The following is a 16,680-nucleotide window of genomic DNA, read 5'->3' as shown; positions in this document are numbered from 1 at the left end:
CAAATAACTTTACATATGGTTTTTAAAAATGTAGCATTTCAAAGTGGTTATGGGAATTAATTATAACTTTTAAAATGTCAAAGTATGCTATACATATTGCATACTTTTCTGCTAGGCTGGGCTAGTATCCTCCATGGTAAGATACCATAACTACTGAATAAAATACACTTTAAAATCAATAGACACTTACTTAATTTCCCTGAGATTATCAGCATCATTACCAAAACCTTCCTAGGATTTTGTAAGATTTGATTCCTTAAATATAGTTTTAAAGTTTAACTTAAGGAGGGGGAAAAAAAAAAACCCCATATATTTGATTTTTTATTTCCTTTTTTAATGACCAAAGAGAATTCTTAACAAAGTACGCTCCATGCTTCCTGGCTTAATAAAAAGCTACAATTTCTATTACCCAAATTATGAAAAATTATACTAATTTAAAGCTATTAATTTTCAAATGTCCATATATGTCTGTAGGTCCCCTTAGAATCTTTCCAAACCTTCATAAACAATAGATTTTAATCAATTAGGTATTAGAATCAAGTTAGGAAAGGAAAAACTTATTTTTCAAAAATAAAATCATGGGAGTTTCCGTCGAGGCTCTGTGGAGATGAATCTGACTAGCAAACATATAGTTTTAAAATAACCCTGATTATTTCCAAAATCTTTTCCATAACCACAGAAAGCTCAGGAAACCACTGTCTAGCATCTTTCTGCTGTACAACACAGCTACATGCAGACAGGCTAAAGCTAACATGAAAGGAGGATCCAGTAGGCAAAGATCCGTTCTGTATGTATCATTTACTATCCTCCATTCATGGGGAAGCAACATGTCTTCTTGACTCCTGCACATACTGGAGCAAAAGTCTACAAGGATGATACACTATCAAGCAACAATCCATTAATTCCAAAAGACAGAATTCACATTCTAATATATGGTCCAACCTATAAGGAAATTCACTTGACGGCATATGAAAATCTAGTTTTTAATATAGAAGTAGTAGCAGAAATCAATACTGTATTTGAGACTACTCCAAATTCCTCTACTTTGGATGCCAAAACCACACATGTAGTAACCATAAATACAGGATCTATACTTTTCAGAGAATACCTGGCATAGAATCTCTTGAAATAGACCATAGCAGTGGCAATAACTTGACTTAATTTAAGATGGTGACCTAATGCTTGGATAACATTTGTAAAAAATACCTGTAATTTCCAATACTCTTCTTCTGAAAGAAACCTTAAGTCCTTTCGGCGTTCCTTCAACAGATCTTGTTTTTCCGAAACCCACTGCAAATAACGGGAGCTCTGCCAAAAGTTCCCGGCCATAGAATACAGCTTGCCCTTTAGCACCGGCCAGCAGAGCAGCCCACAGAGGGACCATAGCCCCAGCCCATCTGGTAACTGTGCTCCTCGATCTTTGGTGTTTTATAATGTATTTTCTACCTTTCCAATAACAATTTCTGTCTTTTTTTTTTTTTTTTAAACAGCAATCCCCTTTTCCTATTTTCCATGGCACATTCCTTGCTCCTCTTTCCTTCAGAAGGCTCACTCATTTTCATAGCTTTAATTGCAACCCTCATCCATAATATCTCACCTATATATCCATCATACTCATAGCACATACAATAAACTCAAGGTGGATAAAATAACTAAAACATAAATCTAACAGAATGCTGAGATGAAAGAGACTTCAATTTCAAAAAGTTTCAGCCAGAGAATAATCATTCAAAAGTTGCTTAAAATTCGTGGTTTCTATAGTTAAAGGTATTGAAATATATTCTACTGGTTTTGATAAATAACCAAGATAAACTCTTTAATTGTATAAAAAATAAAACATGTTTCTGTCCATTGTCTGGAAAACTATAAACTTAACAAAATCTGAAAGTAGATGCAACAAACTAAGATATAAACTCTCTGATGAACAATTTAAATTGCCATTATCTACAGTCATATAATGGCCTTGAAAAACTAGATTTTTTCCCCCTCTAAATACAGATCATCTGATTATTCTTTCCCTCACATTGTGAGATTTAAGATTAAACACTTACTGAGAAGGTACTAATATGACTAACTTAACTAGCTATGGAGGTCAGATCATTCCCTGTCAGACTATTCCCTGGAAAAGGGTTTTCACTTAAATGAATGTACCCACTATGAATCATGCCAAGACAGGAAAGAGTAAGCCTTGGATGTAAGGGAGAGGACTGCCCTGACTTCTGGAGACCAAGAATTTAAGGACCTACGGTTCTTCTAGAGCAAAAGTGAAGGCTCCTAGAGAGTCTCACTGGTGGGCAAGTGGAAGCTAACTGTACTCAACAAAGGAGCATGGATATAATCTAAAAGGGAGACAGAAACCCTGAGGTTTAGTTTAGGGCCTATGAACTCTGAGAATAATCTGCTAGTAGTATTATAAGTCTCACCAGGAAACATACATATATCTTAACCTAAGTATACAGTTTTGTTATACACCATGCCTGCCCCTGTGGAGAGCTGAGGGAGTGGGCTCTTTGAATACTGTGAGCAAATGGGTATAGGTTTAAAAAGTAGCTTCAAATGAATTATAAGACTTTGCTCTAAAGAAAGAGGAATATTCTGGAGCAGTACTGGGTTTGACATGGATGATGTACAGAAACAAGAACCCACCAAGGATGATTTGCAGAATTTATAAAAATGTTTATGATTCCTAGAAACTGTTCGGAAGTGAGAACAAGTATTTAAGGTATTTATCTGAAGTAACTGTAAAACCCTATTAACTGTTTAAAAATAGTCCTAAATCAAGTTTTCCTTCGGCTACTTGCGAATAAATTTCTACATATGAATCTTATATAGATGTGAAAACAAATCCTGTGGATCCTTTAACTCCCCCACCCCCTTAAATATTTACAGAATTGAAGACAGTAAAGACAAAGCCATCTTATGTTTTAAGTAGCTTCATATAACTGAATCTTCTTTTTTTTTTTGTCTTTTTGCCATTTCTCGGGCCGCTCCCTCGGCATATGGAGGTTCCCAGGCTAGGGGTCTAATTGGAGCTGTAGCCACCGGCCTACACCAGAGCCACAGCAACGTGGGATCCAAGCCGCATCTGCGACCTACACCACAGCTCACAGCAACACCGGATCCTTAACCCACTGAGCAAGGGCAGGGATCGAACCTGTAACCTCATGGATACTAGTCGGATTCGTTAACCACTGCACCAGGATGGGAACTCCTGAATCTTCATTTTTTTTCCCCCTCTATGGTATATGGAAGTTCCCAGGCTAGGGGGTGAATTGGCGCTGTAGCTGCGGGCCTACAGCACAGCCACAGGAATACAGGATCCGAGCCATGTCTGTGACCTACACCACAGCAATGCCGGATCCCTGACTCACTGAACAAGGCCAGGGATGGAACCCATATTGTCATGGATCCTAGTTGGGTTTGTTACCGCTGAACTCCCTAATCCTAATCTTTATGTGAATTACTTTTAAATATATAAGGAAGCATCCAGTGAATAACACACATTATTTGTCTTATGCATTTATCACACGCATGACAATATAATGATTACATTCTCATGACAAAGTTGTTGGCATTGCATCTGAGGGTTTGTTTGTCTTATTTAGGGCTAAGTTTTATTGTTGTTTTTGACCAATAGCGATATAATGAGAAGAATAACTGTAATACCCATACTAAATGATCTAAGACAACCAATGAAATTATGTAAAGGTAAATATTCAAATTTCAATTTTTAAGAAATTAAGACTAACATACAATATAGCAGTGTGGCATAGTGGAAAGAACATGACTTTTGAAACAAACATGTGGGTTTAAATTCTTTCTCTGAAACTAGTTTTATATAATGTGGAACAATTTTTTTTTGTCTTTTTAGGGCTGCACCAGCAGCATATGGTAGTTCTCAGGCTAAGGGTCAAATTGGAGCTATAGTCGCTGGCCTAAAACAACAACGCTAGATCTGACCTACACTACAGCTCACAGCAATGCTAGATCCTTAACCCACTGAGTGAGGTCAGGGATCGAACATGCATCCTCATGGATACTAGTCAGATTCTAGATTCCTTCATCTCTAAGAAGTAAAACTATCACCAATCTCCTTGAACTACTGTGAGAAAGAGAGAAAAGAAGCAATAAAGCAGCAGCTATATTACAGAAATTTTGTAGATAATAAAAATACAAAAAAGCACAGTAATGTTAGAATCTAAAGAAATATACCTTTAATCAAGAACTATAAGGACAAATGATATTCTCTCATATCAAACCAATGACATACTAATGCACTAGAAATAAATTTAGATGTTAACACCTAAAGGATGTGGAATTATGGGGAAATAAATATATTTATATATTGGTGGTGATACCAAAACTTAACTTAATCTTTTATGAGAGCTATAGTACATAGTAAGAATTATATATATTTCCACAGTTTGCACAGATATTTCTTCTTTTGAGAATGCACTTGTGTGTGTGTGTGTGTCTTTTTAGGGCCACACCCACACCATATGTAAGTTTCCAGGTCAGGAGTCTAATCGGAGCTATAGCCACTGGCCCATGCCACAGCCACGCCAGATCCTTAACCCACTAACAGAGGCCAGGGGTCAAACCCTCATCCTCATGGTTACCAGTCAGATTTGTTTCTGCTGAGCCATGACGGGAACACCCGAGACTACACTTTAAAGCATTAAAAAATGGAATCTAGGAGTTCCCGTCGTGGCGCAGTGGTTAACGAATCCGACTAGGAACCATGAGGTTGCAGGTTCGGTCCCTGCCCTTGCTCAGTGGGTTAATGATCCGGTGTTGCCGTGAGCTGTGGTGTAGGTTGCAGACGCGGCTCGGATCCCGCGTTGCTGTGGCTCTGGCGTAGGCCGGTGGCTACAGCTCCGATTAGACCCCTAGCCTGGGAACCTCCATATGCCGCGGGAGCGGCCCAAGAAATAGCAGCAACAACAACAACAACAGCAAAAAGACAAAAGACAAAAGACAAAAAAAAAAAAAAAAGGAATCTACACAAAGAGTTTCATAGTAATGCCCACCTGTTAGTAGCAAAACATTAAAAATAACTTGATCAATGAATAACAGAATGGCAAACTGTGACATATCACCCTAAAAAGGATGAGCTTGTGGATCATAATGATAACATAAAAGTGCTCATATGAAATATTTGTGAGTGAGAAAAATCAGTGCACAAAACACTAACTAGTAATCTAGCTATTACTACTATGTACAATCATATGTATGCACAATGACAAGATAGGAATTTACAGTGATGTAGGGAAGGTAGAATTTCCCAACTGGCATATCAAAGCAGAAACACTGATATCTCTACTCCCGTTTTGAAATCTCAATGTCATTTAAAACTCAGTGGTCCCAAATAAAAACCATACATTTTATCTCCAAACCAGTTAGATTCCAACTTTCTATCTCTGACAATAGCGTTACCATCTCTTATTATCATCCCTGACTCAATCTTCATATGTTTATCTGCTATATGTTAATGGTTTATCAACTTAAGTTTCCCCCCAAATATATCATGGCCTTCTTCCTCACTATCATCATCCTACTTTTACTCCCTCATTATGGCTAACATACAGTGATATCTAGGTGTTTTTTTTTTTTTGCTTTTCAAGGGCCATACCTGCAGCATATGGAAATTCCTAGGCTGGAGTCGAATCGGAGCTGTAGCTGTTGGCCTACGCCAGACACAGCAATGCTAGATCCGAGCCTCCTCTGCAACTTACACCACAGCTCATGGCAAAGCCAGATCCTTAACTTACTGAGTGGGGCCAGGGATTGAACCCCTGTCCTCATGGATACTAGTCAGGTTCATTACCATGGAGGCATAACGGGAACTCCAAGAAGGTATTATTTTTGTTATAGGGGTTAAATAAATTTCCTCAGGTCTCATATGGAGTGAGAAGATTTAAATCTGAGTACATAAGACTTTAAATTACATTGTTTTTCTGTTACTCTATTTGCCCATGTTATGGGCTGAATGTGGTCCCTCTAAATTCATAGTTAAAGCCCTAGTCCCCAGCCTCCAGAACTATGATTAATAAATTTCTGGTTTTTTTTTTTTTTTTCTTTTTAGTGCCACACTGCAGCATATGGAAGTTCCTAGGCTAGGGGTTGAATTGGAGCTACAGCTTCTGGCCTACGCCACAGCCACAGCCATGCAGGATCCAAGCTATCTTCAACCTATACCAGAGCTCACAGGCAATGCCAGATCCTTGACCCACAGAATGAGGCCAGGAATTGAATCTGCATCCTCATGGATATTAGCAGGGATGTGCCAAAACAGGGACTCCAAATTTCTGTTTTTTTAAGTCAATGATATTTTGTTATAGCAACCCAAACAAAGACATCCCATCGATTAGGTTTTAAATATCTCTCTGCAACTTCTTGAGGTAAAATCAAAGGTTTCTCTCTAAATGAAATGTCTTATAGATCTTAAGGCCTGTGCTTACAGAATCCGTTTAGTACAGTACCTATTGAGGCAGTCATCCACGCAACCCTTTCTGGTATCATCATCTGGCTTCTTACAGTTACAAGTGGTAGCCTCATAACCAGAAAGGGGTTTGACATCAACGTAGACATCTTGAGAGAAGACAGTAAAGAACAGTTAGTGAACATACATATACAGGATAATTTTTTAAGTGCTAGACTAAGAATATTGATGGTATGGAGGCAGAAAAAATAGCACCCAAGTTACTCACTTGAACGGATTTTTTTATATAGTGGTACATCTGGTTTTTTGTATAGCTAGAAGAAAAAACGGAAAAATCTTTGATGTAGCATTCATCTTCAAATGCCAGACAACAGTATCGATCACTAAAAATAGAGGAAATTATCCATGTACTCTGCTCATATGGAAACAATTTACAAGACTTTCTAGGTTGGATACATTTGAGGGTAACTCTTGGAGTGATCACCTTTTACCCTGAAATAAAAGGTAACTTACTAGATCAGGGTAAAAGAGAATTACACGCAACAGGAGAAATATTAAGTAGTTTAAAGAAAATGAATTTCAAATTAAATGTTTTTTTCAGCATGTTATTGGACAGACTTAAATGAAAATCACACTGCGGATCAAAGCTATTCATTTGGATAAATTAAAATTTTATTTGTCTCTATGAAAAGAAAACTTGCACAGGGCTTGTTTAGATGGTCTGGGTAGGTATACGAAATTAAAAAGTTGAGTACCCTGGCCATTTCAGGCTGAGTGTTGAAGGAAAACACATTTCACATTTCAATTAAGACAATTAATTTGGTGAATACAGGGGAGATGGAAGGCAGGATAATGGAGCTCTCACACTGCAATCAAGAATGCATTAAGAAAAACAAGTATTAGGTGGTCAGTAAAAGACAGTACAAAAAAAAAAAAAAGGCAACTTGGTCTAGGCTAGAGAGTAGTATTAATCTATAAGAATAATCCTATCATCATTTTTCAGTGGGTATAGTCAAAGCACATCTCCTTCATTGTTATGAATTCCTTGAGACAAATATCTAACATACTGATTGATCCTTTCAGAATTCGAGAGAGGCCACTAGAGAAAAGAATGCCAAGGGGAATGTCCTTTTCTTTCGCTTTCCAAAATTAAACTTTGATGGAATTTTGGCAAACCTCAGGAGCCGATTTACCTCATTTGTGTGACTACTTTAATTTCCCAATGGTTGTTTTCAATATGGAATCTGGGGCTATAACTTAATATAAAAATTACTGGGGGAAACTTCAATTAGGTAAGCAAGAGAGAAAAACTGCACCTTCTTATTTTTAGTTCTCAATATATTTAAAGATCTTTTAAAAGCACAAGAGTGTTACACATTTTCCCTATTTCCTTTGGTAGAAGAATCTCTTTTGTATATGGAAAATAAATTCCAAACTGATGGGAAGGAGCCAACAAAAATAAAGCCTGAAATTTCTTAGTGCTGCTGGCAGTACATCTAAATTCTCTTGAGACCTGCATCAAACAGGATTCTTACAGAACAGAATCTTGGCTACCAAAATAAAAGTCCAGAATAATAACAGACGGTTGCCTAAGGAAACAGGAACTTACTCCTATTTTGAAGTATGAGTAAAGGCAAATAGGTCACATTAAATATGGATGTGAATTCATTTTTCTTAGTCTCTAACCTTCATAGGGACACTTTTCTATACTTCCTGAGAGCGTAACAAGGAAGGAGAGAAAAAGACATGTACCTCCTTCTCTCCCATTTACCACTTAAGAATGAAACATGGTAAGATAGGCTGGTACCTGATTATGTTTCCACTGCCAAAGGATGTCATAGGGAAGCTGGAAATCAATTCTCTTTTGCCTTAAATATTTTCCTGAAACAAACAAACAAAAATGCTATCAATTTCAATATCTATTCATACAAAGGGTCAAGCAGCCACAAGATTTAATATGTACTGACTAAAAAAAATTTTAATTTTTAATTTTATGGATTTTCCATTACCAATGTTTTTTTTTTTTTGGCCACCCCTGTGGAATATGGAAGCTCCTGGGCCAGGGATTGAATTTGAGCTGGAGCAGTGACCTATGCCACAGCTGCAGCAATGCCGGATTCTTAACCCTCTGTGCCAGGTCAGGGGTTAAACTCACACCTCAGCAGTAATCTGAACAGCTGCAGAGACAACGCCAGATCCTTAACCTACAGAGAAGGAACTCCTCCATCGCCAGTTTTTAATTTTAGCTACTTGTTTCCACTGTGCTCCATGTGCTATATACTAAAGATATGTTTCAATAGTTGCTTATATAAAACAAGTAGCACAGTAAATTTACTACCCAAATACAAAGGTCATTATGAAACAAACTAAATACTAAGAACGATTTGATCATTAAAATCATTAACCAGAGCAGCTGTCATCCACTCTCCCTCATTACTGTACCTAATCTAAGGCTGACTATAAAAAGAGGCATAAGAGTTTTCTAAAATAGGTACCCTGAATTTAAATGAATCAAGAGTATTTACATGCAAATTTATGATCTGTTAACATTTTCTTCCTACCGAAATACTACCACCATTTTTTTTTTTTTTTTTTTTAAATAGCTACATCCATGGCACATGGAAGTTCCAGGCCAGGGATTGAATCTAAGCCGCAGCTACGACCTATGCCACAGCTATAGCAACACTGGATTCCTAAACTATTGTGCTGGGCTGGGGATCAAACCCATATCCCAGCGCTCCAGAGATGCTGCTGATCCTGGTGTGCCACAATGCAAGTGGGAACTCCAGGACTTAGATTTTTTTTGTCATCTGGATAGTTGTCCTATTATGGTCTCCAAACCAGCAGTTCTCAAAGTGTGCTCTACTAACCCCAGGTTATCTGAGAAGACAAATCTATTTTAATAACACTAGTAAGATATATGCATTTTTATTATGCTGATATTTGTACTAATGGGATAAAAGGAATCATGTGTAAAACTGCAGGTACCTTATCATGAATCAAGGCAAGTGGCATAAAACTATACTAAAATGAAACTAACAGAAATGAATAGTGTCTGGAGTTCCCGTAGTAGTGCAGTGGAAATGAATCTAACCAGTATCTGTGAGGATTCAGGTTCAATCCCTCGCCTCACTCAGTGGGTTAAAGGATCCGGTGTTGCTGTTAGCTGTGGTGTAGGTTGTAGGCATGGCTCAGATCCCACCTTGCTGTGGCTGTGGTCAGCAGCTGCAGCTCTGATTCAACCCCTAGCCTGTGAATTTCCATATGCCACGGGTGTGGCCCTTAAAAAAAAGGGAAAAAGGAGTTCCCGTTGTGGCGCAGTGGTTAACAAATCCGACTAGAAACCATGAGGTTGTGGGTTCGATCCCTGCCCTTGCTCAGTGGGTTAATGATCCGGCGTTGCCGTGAGCTGTGGTATAGGTTGCAGACGCGGCTCGGATCCCGCGCTGCTGTGGCTCTGGCGTAGGCCGGTGGCTACAGCTCCGATTCGACCCCTAGCCTGGGAACCTCCATATGCTGCGGTAGCGGCCCAAAGAAATAGCAAAAAGACAAAAAAAAAGGGGAAAAAAAAAAAAAAAAAGAAATCAACTGTGCCAGCATCATCAAAGAATGCTCTTGATAAATAGCAATAAAAATATTAAATTTCAACCCACAAAACAAAATCTTTATTCCACATGACACAATATAAGTATGCATAAAGCATTTCTGCTGCATACTGAGATATGACGGTTATCTTAAGGAAAAGCACTTGCGCAAATACTTGAATGGTGAGCTGAACTAGTTGCTTTTTAAATGGAATACTGTTCTTACTTGAAAGAATTGAGAGACAATGGCTAGTAAAACCTAGGAATGTAAGTGAGGCAAGTGAACTTGTTACTTTAAGATATCCAACTGCAGGAGTTCCCTTGTGGCATTCACCATTGCATCAAAAAGAATAAAGTACCTAGGGAGTTCCCGTTGTGGCTCAGTGGTGAGCGAATCTGACTAGGAACCATGAGGTTGTGGGTTTGATCCCTGGCCTTGCACAGTGGGTTAAGGATCTGGCGTTGCCGTGAGCTATGGTGTAGGTCACAGATGTGGCTTGGATCCCGTGTTGCTGTGGCTCTGGTGTAGGCCGGTAGCTACAGCTCCAATTCGACCCCTAGCCTGGGAACCTCCATGTGCCGCAGGAGTGGCCCCAGAAAAGGCAAAAAGATCAAAAAAGAATAAAGTACCTAGGAATAAACCTACCTAGAGAGACGAAAGATCTGTACTCTGAAAACCATAAGACACTGATAAAAGAAATCAAAGATGACACAATACCATGTTCTTGGATTGGAAGAATCAATATTGTCAAAATGAGTATACTACCCAAGGCAATCTACAGATTCAATACAATCCCTATCAAATTACCAAGGATATTTTTCGCAGAACTAGAACAAAATATTTTAAAGTTTATTTGGAGGCACAAAAGACCCAGCATAGCCAAAGCCATCCTGAAAAAGAAAAATGGAGCTGGAGGAATCAGGCTTCCTGACCTCAGACTATACTATAAACCTACAATCATATAAACTATATGGTATTGGCACAAAAACAGAAATATAGATCAGTGGAATGGGACAGAAAGGCCAAAATTAAACCCATGTACCTAGAGCCAACTAATTTGTGACAAAGGAGGCAAGAATACATAATGGAGAAAAGACAGTCCCTTCAAAAAGTGGTGCTGGGAAAACTGGACAACTACATGTAAAAGAATGAAATCAGACCACTTCCTAACACCATACACAAAAATAAACTCAAAATGGGAGTTCCTTTCTTGCCTCAGTGGTTAACGAACCTGACAAAGACTCATACGGATGTAGGTTTAATCCCTGGCCTTGCCCAGTGGGTTAAGGATCCGGGGTTGCCATGAGCTGTGGTGTAGGGTGCAGATGTGGCTCGGATCTGGCACTGCCATGGCTAAGGTATAGGCCAGCAGCTGTAGCTCTGATTCGACCCCTAGCCTTGAGTACGGCCCTCAAAAGCAAAAAAGTAACAAAACAAAACAAAACAAAACAAAACCCTCCAAAAAACCCCAAACTCAAAATGGACACTATAATACATTTAGAGGAAAACACAGGACAAACACTCTCTGACATAAACCACAGCAATATCTTCTCAGATCCACCTCCTAGAGTAGTGACGGTAAAAACAAAAATAAACAAATGGGACCTAATTAAACTTAAAAAGTTTCTCCACAGCAAAGGAAACCCTAAACAAAATGAAAAGACCACCCACAGAATGGGAGAAAATATTTGTAAAGGAAATGATCAACAAGGGATTAATCTCCAAAATTTATCAACAGCTCCTGCAGCTCAATACCAAACAAACAAACAAAAAAACAAACCATCAAAAAATGGGCAGATCTATGGCGTTCCCGTCGTGGCTCAGTGGTTAATGAATCCGACCAAGTACCATGAGGTTGTGGGTTCAATCCCTGGCACTGATCAGTGGGTTAAGGATTGGGTGTTGCCGTGAGCTGTGGTTTAGGTCGCAGATGCAGCTCGGATCCTGAGTTGCTGTGGCTGTGGTGTAGGCCGGCGGTTGTAGCTCCAATTAGACCCCTAGCCTGGGAACCTCCATATGCCTCGTGTGCGGCCCTAAAAAGGACAAAAAACAAAACAAAACGAAACAAAACAAAAAAAGGGCAGATCTAAATAGACAATTCTCCAAAGACAACATACTGATAGCCAAAAAACACACGAAAAGATGTTCAACATCATTAATTATTAAGAGAAATGCAAATCAAAACTATGAGGTACCACCTCACACTGGCCAGAATAGCCATCATCAAAAAAATCTATGAACAGTAAATGCTGAAGAGGGTGTGGAGAAAAGGAAACCCCGTTACACTGTTGGTGGGAATGTAAAATGGTACAAACACTATGGGAAAAAGTATGGTGATTCCTCAAAAAACTAAAAACAGAATTACCATTTGATCCAGCAATCCCACTCCTGGGCATCTATCCAGAGAAAACCATGACTTGAAAAGACACATGTACTCCAATGTTCATTGCAGCACTATATACAATAGCCAAGACATGGAAGCAACCTAAACGTCCATCGACAGAGGAGTGGATAAAGAAGATGTGGTATATACGCACAGTGGAACATGGGTCATAAAAAGGCATGAAATAATGGCATTTACAGCAACATGGATGGACCTAGAAATTATCATGGTAAGTGGCTAGTCAGACAGTGAGACACCAATGTCATATGCTATCACTTACATGTGGAATCTAAATTTCTCTGCAGAACAATACTGACTCACAGACTTTGAAAAACCATGGTTTCCAAAGGAGAAAGGCTGGGGAGGTAGGGTGGGGGATGGGCTGGGGGTTTGGGATGGAAAAGTTATAAAATTGGGTTGTGATGATCGTGTACAAGTATAAATGTAATAAAATTCACTAAGTTAAAAAAAGGGTGAAGGTGCAAACAGTAAGTTACGAATTTTTAAGAGAATACTTTTCTTTCTCTTTCTAAGAAAGAAAGCATCCATTAACTACTTTGACTAAATTCAAAGACACAATTTTCCACAGAGCCCAATATCTTTAGTTTTCCTAGCAACGTCTCCATAGATGTTATGATGCTTTTCCTGACATTACTTGTATTCCTCCTCTCTAATCCCTATACTGAGAGCTGGAGGAAAAATGATGGGTCAGTCTTTCCTTTCCTTTAACATTTCTGAAACCTGACTAGAGCCAGGTAATCATTTTGAAACTCACCTAAAGAGATTTCCTTGGTCAAATTCTGCAAGAGCTGATATTTTACAGGAATCTATTCAGGAGCTCCTCATTTGGAAAAATTATTTTTGGTTAATCCTCACTTTTTTTTTGTTTTTGTTATTTCTTGGGCCGCTCCCGTGGCATATGGAGGTTCCCAGGCTAGGGGTCTAATCGGAGCCATAGCCACCAGCCTACGCCAGAGCCACAGCAACGCGGGATCCAAGCCGCGTCTGCAACCTACACCATAGCTCATGGCAACGCCAGATCGTTAACCCACTGAGCAAGGGCAGGACCGAACCTGCAACCTCATGGTTCCTAGTCGGATTCGTTAACCACTGCGCCACGACGGGAACTCCTTAATCCTCACTTTAAAAATGGGAAAAAAATCATTTTCTATCCATCTAGAAATTAGATGAAATCGTATCTTTTGTGGATTTTTCTTACAGTGCTGGAGCTGTGAAATCTCAAATCCTGCCACTCATCACTAGGACAAGAGAAAAGAAATCCTTTTCTTTCTCTCTTGAAAGAAAATTGAATTTGTGGGCAATAAAGTTATTTCAAGAAGAGACTTGTGTTGACCTTGAAATCTAAGAGGGAAGGTCCATGAAGATTTTTCTTTTACAAAATCAATCCTGAAATGAACAACAGGAGGAGGAACATCTCCACAAAAATTCTCCATTGCTAAGGAGGTAGCTAGGCAAATGAGGAAACCAAAGGAGAGAGAGGTATCCAACAAAAAGAAAGATAACTATGGCTTTGCCTCTAAGATAGCTTAAAATCTGACAAAAATGTGTTTTTTTCTTTTTTTAAAACAAGAATAGGGTGACTGACTTCAGAAAAAGTCCTGTTTGTTTAAATAAAATCTAAGCACTGGGTTATAATATCACTCTTCAAATAGAAATTATTAATCTTTTCTTTTCATTCTATGAAAATAGTCCCAATACTCACTCCCCAAAGAAAAGCTGTAGTGGTAATATTTCAGTGAAATGTGTGCCATCAAGGGGGTTATAAATAATAATCAAAGACACTTAAAAGGAAGCTTCAAATTTCACTAGACAAAACATTAGTACAATGTAAAGTTTTTGGTTTTGTCAGCCTGAGGAAAAACAGGTGAGACCTAAAAAGATAGGAATATTGTGATTCACACCTTCCACTGAAAGAATGTCAGCTCCACAGAGGCAAGGATTTTTACCTATCTTGTTTATTGATGTATCACAAGCATCTAGAAAACTGCCTGATCAAAGAGTAGGTATTAAATATTTTCTGAATGAATGAAAATATATATTCCGTGGCTTAAGTTTAGAGGTACTCCACTGTTCTCTTATAGCCCTACTAAGCAATATCATCATCTTTCCTCATTTTCTTGACTTTTACTCTTCCTAAGCACAGTTAATCTCTTTCATTTTTTTTTTTTTTTGGCTTGGTTTACTAATTAATTTCCCCCCAGTTGTACTGGGATATAATTGACATATATAACTGTAAAAGTTTAAGGTGTACTGCATAATGGTTTGAGTCACATATATGTGAAATGATTATGGATATAAATTTAGTCAGCATTATCTCTTAGACGTACAATTAAAAAAAGAAGCAAAAAAAGAAAAAAACTTGGGAGTTCCCATTGTGGCTCAATGGGTTAAGAACCTGACTAGTATCCATGATGTGGGATACTAGTTTGAGCATACATGATGTGGGTTCGAGCCCTGGCCTCCATCAGTGGGTTAAGGATCTGGCGTTGCCACAAGCTGTGGTGTAGGCTGCAGTTGCAGCTCGGATCTGGTGTTGCTGTGGCTGTGGCAAAGGCCGTAGGCTGGCGGCTGCAGCTCTGAATGACTCCTAGCCAGGGAACTTCCATATGCTACAGGTACAGCCTTAAAATAAAAAAAAAAAAACAAAAACTTCTTTACCTTGTGATAAGAACACTTTTAAGATTTACTCTCTTAACAATTTTCATAGATGACATTCAGTAATGTTAACTATAGTCATCATGCTTATTATATCCCTAGTACCTATTTATTTTATAACTGGAAATTTGTATCTTTTCAGCACTTATTCCCTTTCCCCTCTCCCTCAACTCTGGTAACCACAAATAATCTGATCTCCTTTTCAATTTTATACACACACACACACACACACACACTCATGTTTTTAGATTCCATACTGTGGAGATCACATAGTATTTGTCTTTTTCTGTCTGACTTATTTCACTTAGCATAATGCCCTCAAGGTCCATTCATGTTGTCACAAATGACAGGATTTCCTCATATCTATACATTGTATTTACATGTATACTGTGGCATGGCATACATACAACAACTCCTTTATCCATTCATCCTCTGATGGACACTTGTTTTCATTTCCTGGTTGTTGTAAATAATGCTACTATGAATGTGTGCAGGTATCTTTTCAAGTTAGTGCTTTCATTTCTTTGGATATATTCCCAGAAGTGAAACTGCTGATTATATAGTAGTTTTACTTTTAATTTTTTTTGAGGATCCTCCATATTGTTTTCCACAATGGCTAGAGAAGCATAATTTCTTAAACATAACCAGCTCCCTCCCACTTTTATATTCTTAGGTGTCATTCTTCTAATTTAAAGCTAAATCCTTCCCCATCAAATTCTGTCCTTTGCCTCATTCTCAACCTTACCTAAAAATCTAATTTTAACATACTTATTGTAAACTACCACATTCAACTGTGATTATTAGAGATGTTATCTTCAATATGGTAGTGTATATAATTAAATGATCATTTGGCATTTATATACTTTATGGTTTTCTCTATTAATGTCATAGAAGTATTCTCCAATTTATCATATATGTGATAAGGAATTATTCATAAAAAGAACTAAAGCTGAAGAATAAAAAAACTGACTCAATTCAAAAATGGACAAGGACTTGAAGAGACATTTTAGTAAAAAAGATATACATATGGCCAATAAGTACATGAAGAGATGCTAAACATCACTAATCATTAGGGAAATGCAAATCAAAACCATAATGAGATACCATCAGGATGACTAGTATGAAACAAAACCAAAAAATTTTAAGTGTTACCAAGGATGTGGAGAAATTGAATTCTTAAGTATTCCTTGTGGGGAGTTCTTATTGTGGCTCAGTGGATTAAGAACCCGATATAGTGTCTATGAAGATAGGAGTTTGATCCCTGGCCTCGCTCAGTGGGTTAAGGATCCAGCTGTGGCAATATCGGATCCTTTAACCCACTGTTCTGGGCTGGGGATTGAATCCCCACCTTTACCATGACCAGAGCTGCTGCAGTTGGATTCTTTTTTTTTTTTTTTTTTTTTTTTGTCTTTTTGCCTTTTCTAGGGCTGCTTCCCGCAGCCAGGCTAGGGGTCTAATCGGAGCTACAGCTGCCGGCCTACCACAGTGTGGGATCTGAGCCGTGTCTGCAACCTACACCACAGCTCACGGCAACGCTGGATCCTTAAACCACTAAAAGCAAGGCCAGGGATCGAACCCGCAACCTCATGGTTCC

The 16,680-nt window shown here is 38.4% G+C and overlaps 1 protein-coding gene and 1 pseudogene across 17 annotated transcripts in view; both read right to left on the bottom strand.

Moving 5' to 3' along the window:
• The window catches only part of ASH1L (ASH1 like histone lysine methyltransferase), a 189,247-nt gene that overhangs the window by 39,844 nt on the left and 132,723 nt on the right, over positions 1 to 16,680 (bottom strand). For all 17 annotated transcript variants that reach the window (XM_085022729.1, XM_013997002.3, XM_085022730.1 and 14 more), the window contains 3 exons: positions 8,250 to 8,323; positions 6,711 to 6,756; positions 6,483 to 6,591 (listed from right to left, as the gene is read on the bottom strand). In XM_085022729.1, the coding sequence (XP_084878855.1) occupies positions 6,483 to 6,591; positions 6,711 to 6,756; positions 8,250 to 8,323 (229 nt within the window). The remainder of the gene's footprint in view (positions 1 to 6,482; positions 6,592 to 6,710; positions 6,757 to 8,249; positions 8,324 to 16,680) is intronic.
• On the bottom strand, positions 561 to 1,471 carry LOC146404059 (cyclin-C pseudogene; annotated as a pseudogene).

Source organism: Sus scrofa, chromosome 4 (genome assembly GCF_054392235.1).
Source record: "Sus scrofa isolate SSC_HxYL_T2T_F1_AM1 chromosome 4, Sscrofa_HxYL_maternal_Yorkshire_Landrace_v2.0, whole genome shotgun sequence".
In the NCBI taxonomy this organism is placed as follows: domain Eukaryota; kingdom Metazoa; phylum Chordata; class Mammalia; order Artiodactyla; family Suidae; genus Sus; species Sus scrofa.
Note: the sequence above shows the minus strand (reverse complement) of the source record. Positions and strands in the feature narration are given on the sequence as shown.